This window comes from Elaeis guineensis, chromosome 10, assembly GCF_000442705.2.
Source record: "Elaeis guineensis isolate ETL-2024a chromosome 10, EG11, whole genome shotgun sequence".
Classification (NCBI taxonomy): Eukaryota; Viridiplantae; Streptophyta; class Magnoliopsida; order Arecales; family Arecaceae; genus Elaeis; species Elaeis guineensis.
Genome location: NC_026002.2, coordinates 6,283,919 through 6,303,338, shown reverse-complemented (window position 1 = coordinate 6,303,338; position 19,420 = coordinate 6,283,919). Strand labels below are relative to the sequence as shown.

The following is a 19,420-nucleotide window of genomic DNA, read 5'->3' as shown; positions in this document are numbered from 1 at the left end:
CAATGGGATTAACCAAGCGGTGCATACTCGTGGACCCCACCAACGCTCCTTTGGAAGGACCCACCTCGACTCTGATTTGGAGCGTCGAGGTCAAAAGGGAAAGATCGCTATATAAAATACCTAACCGTCAACAGCAAGTCGAACCCCAATAGGATCCATCGAGCGGCTCGGACTCGTGGGCCCCACCACCGCTTCTTTGGAAGGTCCCATCCCGAGTCTGATTTGGAGCGTCGGGTCGTAAGGAGAAAATCGCTTTTTTTTTTTTAGGGAAAAAAGGGGAAAAGATCGAATATAAGCCATCGGGGCGCTTGGCGTCTTCCCCAGTCCCCAGGTGCTTCCAACGCCTCTCGTCTTCTCCCCTGAACAGCTCTACATAACCCTTTTGGGGAATTCTTGTCCTTCTCCTTTTCTTCTTTTCTAGGTTTCCCTATCTTGCCGCCGTTTCTTCTCGACGATGGCTCCTCCTGCGGCGGTGGACCCCTTGAAGAGGCCGCCGGGGACGGCGGAAGGTGAAGGTTCGCAAGGCGGAGCCAAGAAGCCGAGGAGGGAATGCCACGAATTCGAGCCAAGAAGGTTTCTTGAAATAATAAAAAATCGTTCTACAGCATTGATGTTCTCTTGATGCAAAATTTTGTTGTTTTCTTCAAAAAGAGGCACTGATGTGTTTCTTGATTTCCTTGGGGTTTTCAGCTATCAACTGGCTGTTTACGAAGTGGCATTGCGGAGGAACACGATCGCGGTGCTGGACACGGGTGCAGGAAAGACGATGATCGCGGTCATGCTTATTAAACAGATCGGGAAGGAGCTTAAGATGAGTGGAGACCGCCAGATCATTATATTTCTTGCACCTACTGTTCATCTTGTCATTCAGGTCGAGCTTGAAGTCAAAATTCCTTTTTTATCTTTTCCCTTTAATTACCATGTGCTGGACTTCTTCCTTTTATTTATTATTTATTTATTTTTATTTTCAATAAGTCTTCTTTGGGTTTGATTTCTTTTTGTTCTATGTTGGCAGCAATTCGAGGTGATAAAGATACATACTGATCTTGAAGTGACTCATTACTTTGGTGCGAAGGGAGTTGATGAGTGGACTGCTGCGTGCTGGGAAAAGGAAGTCTCCAATTATCAAGTAACTATTTTTCCACCTCTTTATTGTAATTGTTTTTTAGTGGAGATAAAATATGCATGCTTTTGCCAAAATTTGCACCATAAGGTTTTTCTTTTCCCTTTGGCTTTTCCCCTTTAAAATGCTATATTGTAATTTGATACTGTGATCATTGTCCCAAAAAGGTTAAATAGGGTGAAAGTGTGTTTTAGTCCATTTCTAACAGTCTATCCATATATAATATTCATATTATGATTCAATTTATTGTTCTGCTGTCTTTGTGATCATTCACTAGCAACCTGTAGCATCACTGGCTGTGCTCGTGTTTCACAGGAATTTGTGTAATTTTTTGTAATGTGGAGCATGGGGATTTATGTCTCTTTGGTGGAGTTTACCACTTTGGTATGATAGTTTTTGCTCTATCATACAGTTCAAATGTAAAACTCGTTACAGTATCACCAGACCATCATATTTCTGAGTTCAAAATAGCTTGCTGATGTTGATATAACCAACCTGAGGAGACAGAAGATTGAGGAATTAGAGAAAATGGAAATCCTATCATCTTTAGATTGGTCTTTGGATCCTGTATATTATAATAGCTAACTGATTTACCATGATACCTTTATAAGTCAATGGAGTAGATGAATTTTGGTCAAGCTATTCTCTTGAACTGTATTTATACTTGGATTTCTACATGTGAATATTCACACATGCTTTCACATGGACATTAGTGCATGCATATGCATACAAAAATTCATGAATGAATTTATTGTTAGTGGTGTGGCTCCTAGAAATTGTCAAAAAATAATAATTTCAAAAATTAATAATAAGACAACTATCAAAAATCAATCGAAATGAAGGCATGTCTAGATCAAGGCATGTGAAGATAGTGCCCTAAAATGAACTTTGGCCCCTCCTGCAGGTCTATGAATTTCTATAATTTACAGCAAACCTGGCTTAGCCTGAAGCCTTCTATCACGAGCACGATCGCACAATTGCCTCTCCTTCGATTGCCCAAAGAAAATGACATGAAAATTGGAAAATATAAAAGAAATTTAGTGGATAATAGAAGGGACAAGAAGGCTAATGGGGCTCTCTCGGAGTAATAGCAAAGGGTCTGAATCAGAATTTTGTTGTTGTACTCAAGATCCAAGACTTGGAGCCTTTTTATAGGTACAGTCTAGCTAATTGCCGGAGAGGGTCCATAAAAGCCTCGATGACTCTCAATGAAGGCCTTAATGGCCTGCTAGCCAATATGCCTCACAATGGCCTGATAGCATGTGCGTGTTATGATCTGTAATGTATATGTATGGTGCAAAGGTTAGCCAAGAGTCAGCCTTTCTAATTTTCAAATTCAAATTCAAATTCAAATCTAGTTTAATGCTTACATTATGATTCCAATGTCATTTACAAAGTAAAACTTGATCCATAATGCTTACATTACGAATTGAAATCAAATTTTGAATGTAAATAAAAATTTAAATTGGGTGGGCATGTGGCAAAACATGCTAGCCTTGTGTGCGTACGTTATGACTCCAGTGTCATAATGTACATTTTGATTCCAATTTAAATCTTTCCAAGAGTCTGCCTTTCTAAATTTCAAATTCAAAGCTAGCTTAATGCTTACATTATGATTCCAATGTCATATACGAAGTAAAAGTTGATCCATAATGCTTATGTTACAGATTTAAATCAAATTTTCGAATGCAAATTAAAATTTAAATTGGGTGGGGCTTGTGGCAAAACATGCTAGCCCTGTGTGCGTATGTGTCATATAGGGCCATGCCACAGCTACTTACTTGCATGCCATGCCTCGCCTTGCCTTGTGCATGGCATGACCGGCTGAGCAGAACCCACCTTCGCTAAAGGCCAACTTGGGCTTGGAAGAACCTGACATCAATGCAAGCATACTTCCATTTAAGTATGCAATTTGGGAGTACTAGGAAAGGGATTTCAAAATTTTTATCTTTTCAAAAGGGAGATAATTAGACCTCCATTTATAGATTCAAATCTTTTACAAAAGGAAATAAATGTTTCCAACATATATATGTATACTTGGAAATATATATGTGTATGGATAAAGCAATAATTTATGTGCCAGCACACATGCATACTCATGCATGTATTTGCCCCATTTTTCCTTTGGTCACATTAGATACGCAGGTATCCTAAATTTTAGAGTCTTGCCAAAAATGCATTGCTGAGGATGAAGCACAATATAAAATGGATATTCAAAATAAAGAAAAATAATAATAGCACATGCATGTACAGATTGGTTTTATAATGGTTATACGATGTCATATCACTCAATACTACGGTAATGCTTGTGGTAATTCTTCTAGGTCATGGCATCACTTCCATATTCTCTAGGGTGATTGTCGACATTGACTTAAATGTAAAACATAAAATACTGTTATGTCAGACATTGGTTACAAAAAATTAAATTTTGATTATTCATTTAATAATAAATTTTAATGTAGAAGATTAGTGATCAATGATTCGTGTCAATATATGCTTTATATTGGTTTACAAGACACTATGTTGATTAAAAGAATATGGTTTCAGTACTGTCTGGTACATGCCCTGTGGCATACGGTCCAGCTTGAGACATCACTTTTTGTTATCTTAACTGCTGCTTATACTGAGACACATGTCTTCATGTTAATCTGGATTGTCAGTCACAGACGGTGTGTCAGTCTTTAGTTTTGCTGTTATCGTAACCTACTTTCACGTAATTGCTACTTGACTTCACCATATTATACACAGATTTTTGCTATCTTTCAGCAGTCTCGTGGCTTATGGCATGTGTTGAGATGCAAGGAATGGATTGCTAGGCATAGAGACATCTTATACGTTGCCATGAATATGCATATGCTTATATATAGTGCTTTATATATGACGCTTTGATTTTTTATTTGGCAGAAAAATATTTTTGCTTTTAAATGTTTCGCAATAAGTATTCCATGCCTTTCTTAATCTTCAATATAAATCCATGATTCTATATTTCCCTTCATTTTATGGTTTATTAAAAATGATTTTTAGGTATTTATTGGTTTGAGAATTGATTGAAGATGCATGTTTGTCTAGGTCATATTTCCTTTAAGTCCCACTTTCACATGAATTTCTTTTGTTCTTTTCATTGATGAGTTGTGATGGACAGGTTATGGTTATGACACCCAAAATATTGTTAGATGCTTTAAGGAAAGGTTTCCTGACATTGGATATAGTACGCTTATTGATATTTGACGAGTGCCATCATGCCACTGGTAACCATCCTTATACAAGAATAATGAAGGTATTGCTAAAAAAATCTTGAAGTTATATTGTTATGATTTTTTTCTCTCGATTTGATACTAACAGAATTTGATAATTTTTCTTTGATATAGGAATTTTATCATAAATCTGTGCTTAGAGTAAGTGTTTTTGGAATGACTGCTTCACCAATTGCAAAAAAAGGTGAGTAGATTTACTAAATATTAGTTGCATTTAGGTTTCTCTACTTTGTCTTGCTTCTTTGCCTGGCAAAATTTTGACATATTAGACATGGATTCAGGTGCTGGTGGGACATCCTGTGAGACATTGGGATGGGATACCATCCCATGTATCAGGATAGGACCGTCGCATCTTGGGACATCTCCTATTCCAAGTGTCGGGATGGGGCGGGACAACGATGCGCCCCATTTCATGAGAAAATTGGGACAACCCTGTTCCACGGGATTTAAAACCTTGATATTAGATGTATATTTATTAGTTTTCTTTAAAATGTCACTATACTTTTTGCATGTGGCCAATGACTTATAGAAGCTGATGTTCGCAAAAGGAAACATGAATTTTTTCCCCCTTTTTAACTAGGGAAACATTGTATCCTACCCTTTATCACATCTGATAAAATTTAGAATCTGCAATCTGCATTGCCTCCAACCTGGGCTGTCTTCATCCTTGCATTTCAGGGGCATCAACTCTTGACCAGCATGCATATATTTCTTTCTCTATTTTGTATATGAAATTATGTATCTGCGCATAAGTGTATTGTAAAGTTTGATTGCACATGAACCATTGTGAATTTGGAACACTCCTATATGGAATCACACCTGGAAGCAGGCATCTTGGAGAATCATGTCTGTCGCTATTATTTCTTTTTGCACCTATTTCTTTTTCCTAGTAGCGTTCTTTTCTTTTGATTATCTTGCATATTTTGTTGTTTATTGAGTTAAAAGATTCTGTTATGTATTGCTATATACAACATCAAAGTTAAGGACGGAATAAAATGACCATATTATCAAGATGCTAACTTTGAACTAATGTTGTAGATAAAAAGATGGATCTAGATGGTTGATGCCGAGAGTCTGGAGGGATTGTTATTGTTCGTTATTATATGTATGTATTCATTCTAGAGGGATTCATTTGTCTTCTTTTTTGTATGTATCTTCACATCAGGGGGGTCATCAGTTACGGATTGTGAAGATCAGTTGTCTGAACTTGAAAGCATTTTGGATGCTAAGGTGAAAACATGGTTTCTATGCATTCTTTATTACTGTTTTTTGAGTGAAATTATCTTTTCTTTATGCTTAAGGATTCATGTGCTTTGCATGTCCGGTGTGGTGATCATCATTTTTTATCTTTTTTTTCTTCATAGATGTATACCGTGGCAGACAGAAGTGAGATGGAATTTTATGTTCCTGCAGCTAAAGAAGTTAAAATGTACTATAATCCAAAGCTTTTCCTTCATGAAGATCTGAAAAGTGAGTTGAAAATATTGTGGGCTAAGGTATTTGCATCTCTGTTTTCTGTCTTGCGTATTTTTTCTTTTCTCATTTTGTTGTCAGATTTTATCTAATAAGTATGATCATTTGACATGATTTTTTTTGTTGATGTAGTATGATGCGTCAGTCGCCCAGTTGCAGAACTCCGCAGTTTATTTGCACAGAGATGCTGCCGAAAGAATTAAAGCATCAAGACAGCGACTGTCCAATTGGCATGAAAAGATCTGCTTTTGTTTAGATGACCATGGTCTAATCTGTGCCATTGAGGTATTACAATAGCCATATTTGGTTGTTAATGTATTCAATACAGTAATTTTCGTTTCTGTTCCCCTTTGTTTCCTTTTTGAGCAATGGGGTGGGAATTTCACCATCCAGTTTTGAACCTGGAGGCTTGCCCTGAAGCGTGCTCCGAGGAAAGGGGTGCCAACTGGCAGACCTAAGTCGTAAGGGCATGCTTGGTATTGCTTAACAAAGTCCTTTTGTAACTCTTAAAGCACAAAAGCTACTGTTTTGAAAAAACAAGGATTTAGCAACATAATCTGGGTGCTTCTGCGAGCAGCAGACGTCAAAAGTGTACTTTTAGGAGAATATGGTAAGCCCATCCAAAGAAAAAGTTGTATCCTATGACATTACCAAATACCAAATGTATCAAAAAGTACCCTTTATTTATTTATTTATTTATTTTTTTAAAGGAACTTAAATGAAACTGATATCTGAGAATGACTTTTTAAAAACTAGAAATGACACCAAACATGACCTCAGCCTTGTTGAGTAAACAGTATTTACTGATAGTTCATTTCTTCCCTCTGTTACTTTTCTCTTACTTTACCATTTCATTTATAACAGGCTACTAGAATCTGTATGGAAGCTGTTCATCTTCCATATGCTGCAGAGGGGTGTGATCTCCCTATGGAAAATGTGGTTCAGTATAGTGCCTTTCTTGAGGAAGTATCACATGCAATTGAAAAACGGATGATAGATGGTATGATGATTGGGTGCTTAACTATTTATATGATTATTTATATTCGATTTATATTTACAATATCTTTTTTGAATTAATATCTACATATACTTTGGATGTCTGTGATTTTGCTTCCTGCTTTTATGCTGTTTGTTGACTTTGGCCATTATATGCCAGGAAATTGTGTGATAATGCATGCCATTCACAAGGTAGGCAGTAGCTCAATTTACTATATCACATATATAGCACTACTTTCTTTACCCACCCATGGTCCATGATATATTTTATGTCTAGCTGTGCTGATAGACAAGTTTAATGAAAGCAAATGGAGCAGAGATCATGGCAGTATGTTCTACAATGCCCATTTTTCCAAAAAAATATCAGAATTTTTTTGTATAGATATTGATTTTAATTTATGAAAATTCCAGTGAAGTTGCTGAAATAATTTAAAAACAAATTACTGTTCTTGGTGCAATTTCCCTACTTATGATGCATCTCATTTTATCAAATGATGGTGGCCATACTAGACCTTTCTCTCCTGTGCCATCAGCAGATTGCATGTGTTTTGCTGCTTCCTTCTATTTGGTTTTGTTATGTTAGCCAAGCCTGAATATGTTTACTTGAAATGGTGGAGTATGTAACTTCAATATGATCTGATAAACAAAGGTGAATGGGTCAAAGCATGCCCTTTATTATTGTTATTTTTTTTTGTAATCATGATTTGGGTTTAGACTGATGATTACACTTCTGACAATCATTTTCAGGATATGAGATGCTACTAAAGACTGACTGTGGATGTTTAGAAGCAATGCACTTGGGTTATATCTCTCCAAAATTGTATGAATTAATGCAATTTTTTAAATCTTTTTGGTAAGCTATTCTGCTAGTCCATGTATTTGCATTCACATATCCTTCTCCTCTTTTGCATTAAGCTATTTAATTTGGCTGCAGGGCATCAAATCATGTACTCTGCCTCATTTTTGTGGATAGAATTATTACCGCTAAAGTAGTAGAGCAGTTGATGAAGAAAATAAGTTATTTGTCACATTTCACAGTTTCTTATTTGACTGGAGGGAGTGCTTCAGTGGATGCACTGACCCCAAAAATGCAAAAGGAGACTCTGCATTTATTTCGTTCTGGCAAGGTATCCTGAGTATATATTCATTATTTGAAGTTCCAAACTATATTTTGAATAGTGAAGGGAAATATTCTATTATGCAGGTAAATATATTGTTTACTACTGATGTGGCTGAAGAGGGTATCGATATACCAGATTGTTCATGTGTGATACGTTTCGACTTGCCAAAAACAGTTCGTAGTTATGTCCAGTCACATGGACGAGCTCGACAAGCTGGTTCTCTTTATGTCATCATGCTTGAACGGTATAAGGATGCTGCTTATCATCACCATTATTGTTATTCTTTTATTTTTCAATTTTAAGCGAACCAGCTTCTATTTCTTATACAGTGTTTGCATGTATAAATCTTACTATTTTTCTATAATTAGTTTAAGCCTCATTTGTTTTATTGTACTATTTTTTGCCCTTCAATTGGTAAACTTGCAGATTCTCAGTGCCACATTCAGTTGTATTTCTGTTTCTTAACTTGCTGCCTAGTTATCATTAAAGAATTTTGATGTAAAAGAAAAATGTGGAGATTTACAATCTAGAAGGAACTCTACAAGAATAAAAAATGGAAACGTATATCTATGCTAACTGGGGGTCCATATAAACCTCCAACAATGGGGTTGCATTTATGATTTCATGTGTCGATGTATTCAACTATTCTTTCGAACACAATTCTTAAGACTGGATGACCCTTTTGGAGTTTTCACATTCTTGAATAAAGGTGAAAATTAGTAGGAAGACTGCCAGTATCTCAAGATCAAAAATTCACAAGATAAGTTCTTAGTCTAAGACATTTTTGAAAGTCTTAGTAGAACTGATTGATATTGCTCACAAATTCCAGTGCCCTCGAACGTCATAAGTGTGATAGCAACATCTTAGACAATTTTCTTGGACAATGCAAGCAAGAGTATGGATTGCCTTTAAGTTTCTTAGTGATTGATTCTCGCCCCTTTAAAATGAGATTGATACTTGTGCTTTTTTGCTGCTTTCATTGAGTTGTTGTCCTGTCAACTTTGTAAGTCCACCATGACTGCCAGGCAATTTTTTTTTACTCCAATAAGACTACCAGGCAACTCTTGAAATATTTTCCTTTGTTTGATATTTTATTATTGTTTTCATTCTTTGTGCAATGCCTATGATTAGAGTTTTATTTTTTCATAAATTTGTTTTGGTAGATTGCTGCTAAAATGTGTTCTGATAAGTATTTATTTGCAGGGGAAACATCCAACAGAGAAATCTATTATTTGATATCATTAGAAGCAAGCACTCTATGATGGATGCTGCTTTAAATAGGGATCCTCATGCCCTTATCTCGAAACCATCTTGCAGTGAGGAGATAGATGCATATTATGTAGAGACAACTGGTGCCAGAGTAACAGCAGACTCCAGTGTTAGTCTTGTCTACAAATATTGTGAAAAGCTCCCTCGAGATAAGTATGATATTTCTTTCTCAATAACCTTGGCAATCACCTTTAAGCTTTTTTTCTTTTCTTTTTATTTTTGGTCATGCTAGGCTTTTGTTGGTATAAATGTTCTCTTGCAGGTATTTCACTCCAAAACCGGTTTTCGAATTCACCCTGTATGGTGGGTCCTATCAGTGCACATTGACTTTACCTCCCAATGCTGCATTTCAGACATTGGTGGGCCCGGTTCATCGAAATTCTCACCTGTCAAAGCAGTTGGTATGCATGGATGCTTGTAAAAAGCTGCATCAATTGGGAGCACTTAATGACCGTCTTCTCCCTTTTGTTGAAGAGCCTTTGGAAATTGCACACAATGAAAAAATTGAGGAAAAGGAAATTGCTGCAGGGGCTGGTAAGGAATATTTTGTGATGCATTTTAGTGATAGAGTAAATTACAAAAGAAACCCTAAGATCAGCGGTAAATTACATTTACACCCAATAGTTTGGCAAACCTTCGCTTATCCCCTTGAGGTTTATTTTTATCCAACACTTTAATTCATAACTTTAATGCTTTGTTAGTCAAACTGTTAACCTTAAATGGGACCCAATTGCCATGTAAGAAAAAATTGCAAAGTGATTAGAATTGCTCTTAGATGACAAGAAGAGAGGGAGGATGAGAGTCATTCGCGGGTCATTGGTGGAGAGCATGAGGAGCTCTATTGGCCACATGATCTCCACCTTTGTTGCTAGGCACACTCAACCTACTCCATGCATGGAAGAACAAGTGAGGAAAAATCCAAACTGCCTGGCTTTCAGGTACGTTGCCTCCCCTATTTAACAACTTGAGATGTGGGAGAATCTCTGATTTAGGAAATCTGACTTTGGGCACACTGCTTTGTGGAACAATTTGAAGGGGTTGTTTTGGACCTCCTCTGCCTCATCTTTCAATACCTCAAGCCGAACGATAGTTTAGAAGGGCTTTGTAAGATGATCATTGAAACTTCAGTCACATGTCCCCATGTTCACATGTTCACAACAGGTTGCAAGAGGCTCATACCTTAGATTCCGCATTCTTATGTCTCTGTATTATCTCCCAACTTGAAAGATTGTTGCACTTCTCTTTCTATTTTGTGGACAACCTTGTGGGTGTTTTAGATGGGCTCTGTTGTCACAGAGGAGTCCACACCCCTTCAAGCGTCCATTGCCTTGAGCATGGTGGTTTAGACCCCTTTCATGATAGGGTCATTGGAACCCCCTTACATCAATGACCTTTGGTGGGTAGCACTCGAGGTCGGCGAAGACTTAGACATGGAAATGTGGCTAGAGATGGAGGTGGCGAATGAAGAGGAGCTTGAGGAAGCACTCGGCCTTGGTGAAGCCGGTGACCTTGGCATGGGGGTAGTTGAAGAAGGCACGGATGAGGGTGAAGCAGGAGAAGATGCGGAGTATGCGGGCGATGAAGGCCTCGATGGAGGTGGCAGGGGGGGAGGGTGTTGAGGACGAGAAGGCCGGCGACAGTGGAGGAGGGCATGCGGGAGGCGAGGAGGTCGGCGATGAGGATGCGAGGGGTGATGAAAATGGCGGCGCTGGAGGAGTTGAGGGCTATGCGGGGATGGGATGGGAGGTCTCCAGGAATGTCGAAGGGGAGAGGAGGGTCAAAATTAGGGTTAGGGTTGGGGATGGAATCAGTGTGATGGAGGCGGCGGAGGGGTTGAACAATGGTGGATTTTTAGGAGTCCGAGGTGGAGAGTATTTGGAGGGAACCTTGAGAGGGGTGGTGGAGGAGGAGGGAGGCGACAAAGGAGGGGAGGGAGAGGTTGAAGGTAGGGGTGAAAGTAGTATGGATATTATTTGTCCGGATCCGTTTTCGTATGTGAATCAATCCGGATATAGATAGAAATTTAAGGATCCGACTAATATCCATATCCATATCCGTCAAAGAAAAATGGATATCGATATAGATAGACAATTATCCAATCTGTATCCAAATATCCGAATCGACATGTAATCCTATATAATTTTATATAGTACTTACTATTTTTTAGGAAAAAATACAACAATATAAATATGTTATTAATCTGATTTATCATCTATTTAGTAATATCTTTGATTTTGTAGTCATAGAGTTTAATTATCTAAGTTATATCTGTAATTATATCTGTACTTCTAGTATCCGAATTATATCCGTATCTATTTAAAACAAATATGGATATAGATTTTGCATCCGAATAATATCCATATCCGTATTTGTATTCATCAGAAAAAACAAATATGGATTAGAATATGTTAGTATCCGATCCGTATCCGTATCCGTATCTGATCTGATTTCAGCCATAGTTGGAGGAGAGGATGATGAGGCTGCCATTGGGGTCCTCCAGGAGGAAGAGGGAGATTTGAGGAAAAGGATGACTTGATCAGGGAAGGAGATGGCTTCTTGGATTTGAAGAGAATGGAGGGCGGTGGTGGGGTCTCGTTGAGAGATGGGAGCTCATCGGAAACAATGTTCATGGCCAGGGATTGCCACAGAGGTCAGCACCTGATGGTATTTATCTATATGGAGGGTAATTTTGACCTTTTATATTAGATAAACGGTTTTGCTAACGCCGTTAATTGCAGTGGGTGCAAGTGTGGGTTTTACAAAATATTGGGTGTAAGTGTAATAAACGTAAACCTCAGATTTTTTTTTTTTTTTGTATTTACTACTCTTAATGATAATAGGAGATATTGTTATCGACCTAGTTGTTTTCATTACCATAGGTTTGGGCAGTTAGTGAGGCACATATGAGAATTTCTCAATTTATTATTTGATTGAGTGTAGTTTGGTGCAACATTTAGATTTGATTATGCATTTGCTAGCATTTCTGCATTCAGTAAACTATCAATTAGGTTAGACATTCTTTGGTTCTGTTCAAGGTCTTTCAGATGCGAGGATCTCAATTAATTGGATGAGGCTTCTTACCCTTTAATAGTCTTTGTTATATTATATTTGAGTTATGCTGCATATAATCTTGAACTTCTTCACACTTTAAAATATTGGGTAGAATTGCGTATATTTGAAATGGGGGACTTTCCCATTCTTTCTCATGAAAAAAACAAGGAAAAGAAAAGGAGAAAGTATTGGTTTGCGGAACAATTTAGGCATTTGTCAGCATCTCCATAAATAAGGTCCAAACAAACGGTATGTGTGCTAATGAAGTTATGTTCTATGCCTGCGGATACCAACCTAAGCATTTTAAATCAAGTGTTGAACAACAGTTCTTGATCTTTTGTCTCAGTCATTGATTCTATGCTAATCATTTTAGGTACATCTCTGTTTCATATGGAAATACAGTCTAACATGGGTACTCTGTAGATGAAGGGTAACAATGGTAGAAAAAATGGTATTGTTTTCATATATTGGATGTAACTGGTCTGCCGGATTTAGAGTTCATGTCCTTCAGCCGCTAGTCAAATGATACTGAACCAGTGATCCAATAATACTTTTAACAGTAATAACCAACATGTTCATCCTATTTATTATCGTATGGAAAGCTGACCCTTTTTTTTCTTTTTTGCAATCAGTGGTTTAGTTCACAAAACACACAATATGTTTACACTGTTCACCATAATGGTGGCAGGATTTGATGAAGCATCAAATGGTTTAACCTATATGGATTATATAGAACTCAACCAAATTATGTCAACCCTATTATGACGATGTCAAGTTAGCATTGTTCTGAGATTGATTTTACTTTCTTCTATGTACGTTGATTTCTGGATGCATCATTGCCCCTTTTGCGGTTTCTTTATATTCAAAAATGAGGTTTATTTGAGTGAAATTATTTGACTCACATGTAGAAGTATGAACTTTGAAGTTATGCCCGAAACTTGAACTGAAACATTTCGAGTGAAAGAACTTTGGTTTCATGATGAATTCAAAAATTTGTATGTAATAATTGGATCTTTTAGAGAATGTTAAAAAGGCGTCATCATTATTGTGCCAATTATATATTTTATTTATTTGTGCAATATCTTGTAAACTCATGTTCTACTTCTTGTTTTATGAGTTGGTCAAAATTTGGTCTAACCACAGATCTGGATGTCCTTTTCTTGTGTTAACTGATGAGAGAGTATTTTAATTTGAAAAAAATTACAAGGCAAACAATGTAATGTCAGGAATAGATCAAAGAGAAAATAATAAATTGGTATCCTGAACGACCGGTGTAGGAAAGAGTGGAACTTGATCTCTGCAGAGATCAGCCAGTCATTTTTTATGTTTTCTCTAAAATATTTGGAGTGCACCTACCAGCAACAATTTGTACGATATAAGGCTTGTTCAAGTGTTTTAATGATGCTTATTATCTTTGACTTGTTGTAAATGTTTAATATAGTGATCTCCTTCCCGATTTGTTTGAAGGAACAACAAAAAGGAAAGAGCTACATGGGACAACCACTGTTTGTGCTACGTCTGGAACTTGGGCACACAAAAAAGCTGATGTAACTTTGCAGGGATATAAGTTAAACTTTACATGTGATCAGGTTGGCCAGAATTACTGTGATTTTGTTCTGCTTTTTGATGCAATACTGGATGAAGATGTTGCTTCTGTGGAAATGGATCTTTACTTGGTTGATAAGATTGTCAAAGCCTCTGTTTCTCCATGCGGGCCTATTCAGTTGGATATAGAGCAGGTCTTTCTATTTCTAAATGGATTTGATTCATTTCATTTTATGAGTTGTTTTCCTCTATGTTATCTTGTTACTTGACCTAATTGCCTCTTCCTCTTTTATACCAGGTGGAAGACGCAAAACTGTTCCAAGAGATTTTCTTCAATGGATTATTTGGCAGGCTATTTTTGGGATCTAAGTCATCTGGTAAACCCAGGGAATTCTTACTAAAGGAAGATAACGAATCATTATGGAGCACTCAGTGCATGTATTTGCTTCTTCCATTGGAAACTTCATGTTATCAAGATCGTGAAGTTATAAGCATCAATTGGAAGGGAATCAGCGCAAGTGCTTCAGTTGTAAGATTTATGAGAAAAATTTGTACACCTGTGGCTGAAAGTGGTCCATCTGGCAGTTGTTGCTCTGGTTCTTCTGAGACTGAATGCTGTGAATCAGATATGATTCAATTGGCTAATAAGGCTGAAAACCTTAAGAGTTTTAAAGATATGATAGTGATTGCAATCCATACAGGAAAGATATATTCTGTTCTTGATGTGGTAATTGGTTCTTCTGCTGATAGTCCATTTGGTGGGAACAGTGACAAATCACCATTAGAATTTCGTACATTTTCAGAATACTTTAATAAGAAGTAGGTTACTTGACCAATCAACATTTGTCATGTTATGTATTATACACTGCCAGATGATCGCTTTTTTGCATTTCAAGTGAACTAATTATACTGACTGTACAGGTATGGTATTGCGCTTCAACATCCACGGCAGCCATTATTGTTGCTAAAGCACAGCCACAACCCACACAACCTTCTATCTTCAAAGTCTAAGCATGAAGGTTAGTTATTCTATTTTCAGAATCATCCCATCCTTTGGTTAACTTATTTTTGCAATGTTTGATATCCGAAAAAATGTCTCATCTTTGCTTAAATAATTTTGATACATTGTTGTTACTCTGTAACGACATTGATTATATCGACAAAGAGGTCAGGTAAAAGTACTGGTATGAGTAGTAGGCTATTTATGTATATCCTCTTTTAAGCTAGTGTTAATGGCATTGAAATTCTGATATATAGGTTTCAAAGTGCAGAGCATCCAACCTTTTGGGTTCTAGCTTTGGTTTCAAAGGTTATGGCAACTTTTTCCTTTCCATGTTGCAACATCCATCATTTCACACCTGCAACTACACATGTGGAGTCTAGTGTTTATCTTGGGAAAAATGATATGTAGCTTATTCTATTTTACTTACACAACAACATAAGCATCTTCAGTATGTCTTCCCTGCATGTGTTGTATTTGTCTTAACGCACACTGTTGTGTAGCGTTAGCATTCCAGCCTTATTGTGGTTTGTTTTTTATTTGGATTGTTCTCACCTTAATGAAAATCCAAATCATACCAACACTTGCTCATGTTTCATGACATGTCTTCAACTCATCACCCAAGACCATCATGAAGCTTCATGGACCTCATGAGTGGTCCAAGCTTTTTGTAGGTTGGGTTGGATATTTGCCCTTGTAATTATGATCAATTTGCTTGTGTTTTGTTATTATGGTGGCAAATTTAATCCTGATCTCTTTATCAATTGGATGCAAAACACGTTCTTTTCACTGTTATGTGGCTAATACACTTTTTGAAGAGTATTTGCTGGCTTTGAGCTACTAAGTGGCTCAAACAGGTTGTTGGTTTCTCATATGAGATATGTTGTTGCACATATTTAATGATGGCCTTGCTGAGAATGTCGTTATGATGCTTTCTTTAGACTCTCTGTCCAACATGATTATTGCTAGTCATAATGCCTTCTTTATCGGTGGCATGATAGACTACTCTTTTTCACATATCTGCCATGAGATTGATGGAGTGGCTGTCTAGAATGCAATTATAGATTGCTATAGATGGTGCTACATTGGTGTATTTCTGTGTCTAAACATTCTGTTATTCTTGTACAAATTCTAATGTTAAAATGGGGCACTATTGAGATTTGTATAGGGTTATTACACATTGGTGAATCACTTAAGCTTCAAGTTTTGAATTATGGGGTGACAAAGTGGAACCAACATTAATTCTTCCAAATGTCCTCTATCTACTTATCTGCTCGATCCTTTTATTGTTTTAATTTGAGATGATACAAGCTTCAGCCACACATTGTCTCTTACAAGTAGAGGACCATATGTGTATTAGTGGCAAAGCAGAATTCACATTGCTATATGACATTCCTTGCTTTACCACCTAATGTACATAACTTTGTTGCAGGTAATGTGGCATCAAAAAAATCAGACAAGTCACAAAATCATGTTCATATGCCTCCTGAGCTTTTAGTTCACATTGATGTACCAATAAATGTCTTAAAATCATTTTACTTGTTGCCTTCCTTGATGCACCGAATGGAATCCATTATGTTAACCAGCCAGCTAAGGAAGGAGATTGCTTTCTATCCCAGCAATACTTGTATATCAAGTATCCTGGTATGTTATTTGTCACTTGAAGTAATGCTGTGCTCGATACTATTATATTAGTGCTGTTAATTCATCATCATGAAAATTTTGTTTTTCTTAGATATTGGAAGCAATTACCACAGTAAGATGTTGTGAGGACTTCTCCTTGGAGCGTCTTGAACTATTAGGAGACTCTGTATTAAAGTATGCAGTAAGCAGCTGTCTCTTTATGAAATTTCCTAAGAAGCATGAGGGACAATTATCTTCCTGCAGGCAACAATTAGTCTGTAATGCTATGCTTCATAGACTGGGAACTAAATGCAACATACAGGTAATTTATCATTTCCATGTATTTGGATGTGTTTCAGAGAAGATTAGTAGAAGGTTTGTGCAGATTTGAGAATACATGCATTTGTGGCATAAAAAATTTTATTTCTGTTTCAAAAATCTTTGCTCTAGACAAGGAGGCAAAATGAAAAGAGGAAAGGAAATGTTGATTTTATGATTGATGAAGCATGGATTAGTATTCAGGCTAAATTTATGAAATTGCTTTTCTCAAGTATAACTTCAGTACATTATTTATATGTATGGTTGAATATTTCAGGAACGACTGCTCCACTAGACTTATAATATGCGTAATTCTGATCCATTAGTGTGTGTGCATGTGCATTGTGTGATTGATTCTGAGATTGGAATTAATGGTGCATCATGCTCCAGTATGATGCAATGACCCACCTTAATGGGTTTTGTTGCTTCAATTAGCTTCAAGAGTGAGCGAGTAAGCATGCCTGATTCTGAAATTGGAATTAGTGGTGCATCATGTTTCATTATGACGCAACAACCCACCTTAGTGGGTTTTGTTGTTTCAATTTAGTTTCAAGAGTTACTTGGCCTAAAGCTTGCTTATGATCGAGTGTTTTTAGCACATGAGGTCCCATCTAGTATAGTATCTGCCACCCATTCTTGATATACACCGTCTCTGCATCATCTTCCATGTAATTAAACCACCCTGATAAACATAAAATAAATTTGACCTTTTATTTCATATACTTGTTCAATTGACATCTATAAAGTCATTTTTCAACTTACCATGAATATATCTTCTTTTGGAGCACTCAAGGTGCTAATAAATAGTATGAGTGTATGACTGACAACAAGAGATGAGGATCCTTGCTGCATGCATAAATGCATAAAACATAATATTGATTACAAGAGTGTTATCTGGTAGATCTATAGTTCAGAAAGTCAAAAAATTAGTAACTGCAGCATAGCTGCCAGCTTGATCAAATAACCATTTCTTTTCTGAAAAAAAGATCATTGAGAGTGTAATATTAACAATACTCACAAGCTTTGTTTTGATCCAGTCTCAACTAAAGTATTAGGTCAATAATAATTACGGTAAATTGATCATATTTTAGATTTGCTAATTTTTCCAAAAAAAGTAGTACAGGCAGTCTAGTTTCATAGTATAGAATTTTACCTTGTGTCTATCCTTAATGAATTGATTTTACACAGGGTTACATACGTGATGCTGCATTTGATCCCCGTCGCTGGGTTGCCCCTGGACAGCTTACGTCACATCCTGCCCCTTGTAAATGCAGACTGGAAAATTCTGAAGTGCCAAAGAAAATTATTTATGAGACTGAAGATAAATATATTGTGATTGGGAAGGCTTGTGACAAAGGACACCGGTGGATCTGTTCTAAAACAATAGCTGATTGTGTTGAGGCTTTGATAGGAGCATACTATGTAGGTGGAGGACTTAATGCTGCACTTGCAGTACTGAAATGGCTAGGAATTGATGCTGAACTTGATCTGGAATTGGTTGAGGATATCATGAGGACTGCATCAATGTATAGCTATCATCCTAGAATTGATGAGATTGAAATACTGGAATCAAAACTTGGCTACAAATTTACCATTAGAGGTCTTTTACTGGAGGCTATTACACATGCATCTCAGCAAGAATTAGGAGCTTGCTACTGCTACCAGGTACTGAAACTGCAAATCATTTTCTCTTTTTTTTCAAGTCAATGATATGCTTTCCATTTATCTTTTATTATCCTATCATAAGACATCAGTTATGACTTTCACAACTCGGCCCCCCCACCCCCCCCACTCCATCTTCTCCAGCGGCTTGAATTTTTGGGTGACTCAGTATTGGACCTGCTCATTACGTGGCATCTCTTTAAATGCTACAAAGATATTGATCCAGGGGAATTAACTGACCTGCGATCAGCTTCAGTTAATAATGATAATTTTGCTCAAGTAGCAATCAAGCAGAAGCTTCAGCAGCATCTCCAACATGGTTCTGGATTGCTTTTAGAGCAAATAACAGAATATGTTAAAAGACTTGAGAACTCCTCCGAGGACAAGTATTTGGTTTCGTCAGCTGGTTCTTTGAAAGGGCCAAAGGTAAGTTAATGCAATTGCATGACGTACTTTTCTGGATAAAATTAGGTTACGCCATGCATTAATATGTTGAATTTATATTTTTATATGGGATAAGAAAGTAAAATGCATTCATTATAATTCTTCTATGAGTTGATTTGTCACTAAAGTTTGCATTAGTTATAGCTATTAAATTATTTGATGGTCTGCTCTCTATTAGTAACATTCACTCTTTTTTGCTGCAGGTTCTTGGAGATATTGTAGAAAGTATTGCAGGAGCAATATTAATTGATACAAAACTTGATCTAAATAAAGTATGGAAAATTTTTGAACCATTACTTTCTCCTATTGTTACACCTGATAACCTTGAGCTGCCTCCCTTACGAGAATTAAGTGAACTCTGTAGCCACCATGGCTACTTTTTGAATACAAAATGTGAAAATAAGGGAGACACAGTAGTTGCAATACTCGAGGTACAGCTCAAGGATGTTTTGTTCGTACGAAGGGGATGTGAAAGGAATAAAAAGGCTGCCAAAGGACAAGCGGCTGTGCTGTTATTGAAGGACCTCGAGGTTTGTTAATC

At 36.9% G+C, this 19,420-nt stretch overlaps 1 protein-coding gene across 1 annotated transcript in view; it reads left to right on the top strand.

Moving 5' to 3' along the window:
• The first annotated feature begins 313 nt into the window (after positions 1–313).
• Positions 314–19,420, top strand: part of LOC105053462 (endoribonuclease Dicer homolog 3a) — a 31,002-nt gene continuing 11,895 nt past the window's right edge. Inside the window, exons 1-22 of the mRNA XM_010934623.4 lie at positions 314–573; positions 691–871; positions 1,016–1,129; positions 4,266–4,400; positions 4,492–4,561; positions 5,543–5,607; positions 5,742–5,873; positions 5,983–6,135; positions 6,715–6,850; positions 7,594–7,699; positions 7,781–7,973; positions 8,051–8,211; positions 9,171–9,389; positions 9,499–9,770; positions 13,755–14,026; positions 14,131–14,651; positions 14,754–14,851; positions 16,265–16,476; positions 16,568–16,777; positions 17,962–18,438; positions 18,580–18,861; positions 19,083–19,409. Of these exons, the coding sequence (XP_010932925.1) occupies positions 455–573; positions 691–871; positions 1,016–1,129; positions 4,266–4,400; positions 4,492–4,561; positions 5,543–5,607; positions 5,742–5,873; positions 5,983–6,135; positions 6,715–6,850; positions 7,594–7,699; positions 7,781–7,973; positions 8,051–8,211; positions 9,171–9,389; positions 9,499–9,770; positions 13,755–14,026; positions 14,131–14,651; positions 14,754–14,851; positions 16,265–16,476; positions 16,568–16,777; positions 17,962–18,438; positions 18,580–18,861; positions 19,083–19,409 (4,455 nt within the window). The 5' untranslated portion in view covers positions 314–454. The remainder of the gene's footprint in view (positions 574–690; positions 872–1,015; positions 1,130–4,265; positions 4,401–4,491; positions 4,562–5,542; positions 5,608–5,741; positions 5,874–5,982; positions 6,136–6,714; positions 6,851–7,593; positions 7,700–7,780; positions 7,974–8,050; positions 8,212–9,170; positions 9,390–9,498; positions 9,771–13,754; positions 14,027–14,130; positions 14,652–14,753; positions 14,852–16,264; positions 16,477–16,567; positions 16,778–17,961; positions 18,439–18,579; positions 18,862–19,082; positions 19,410–19,420) is intronic.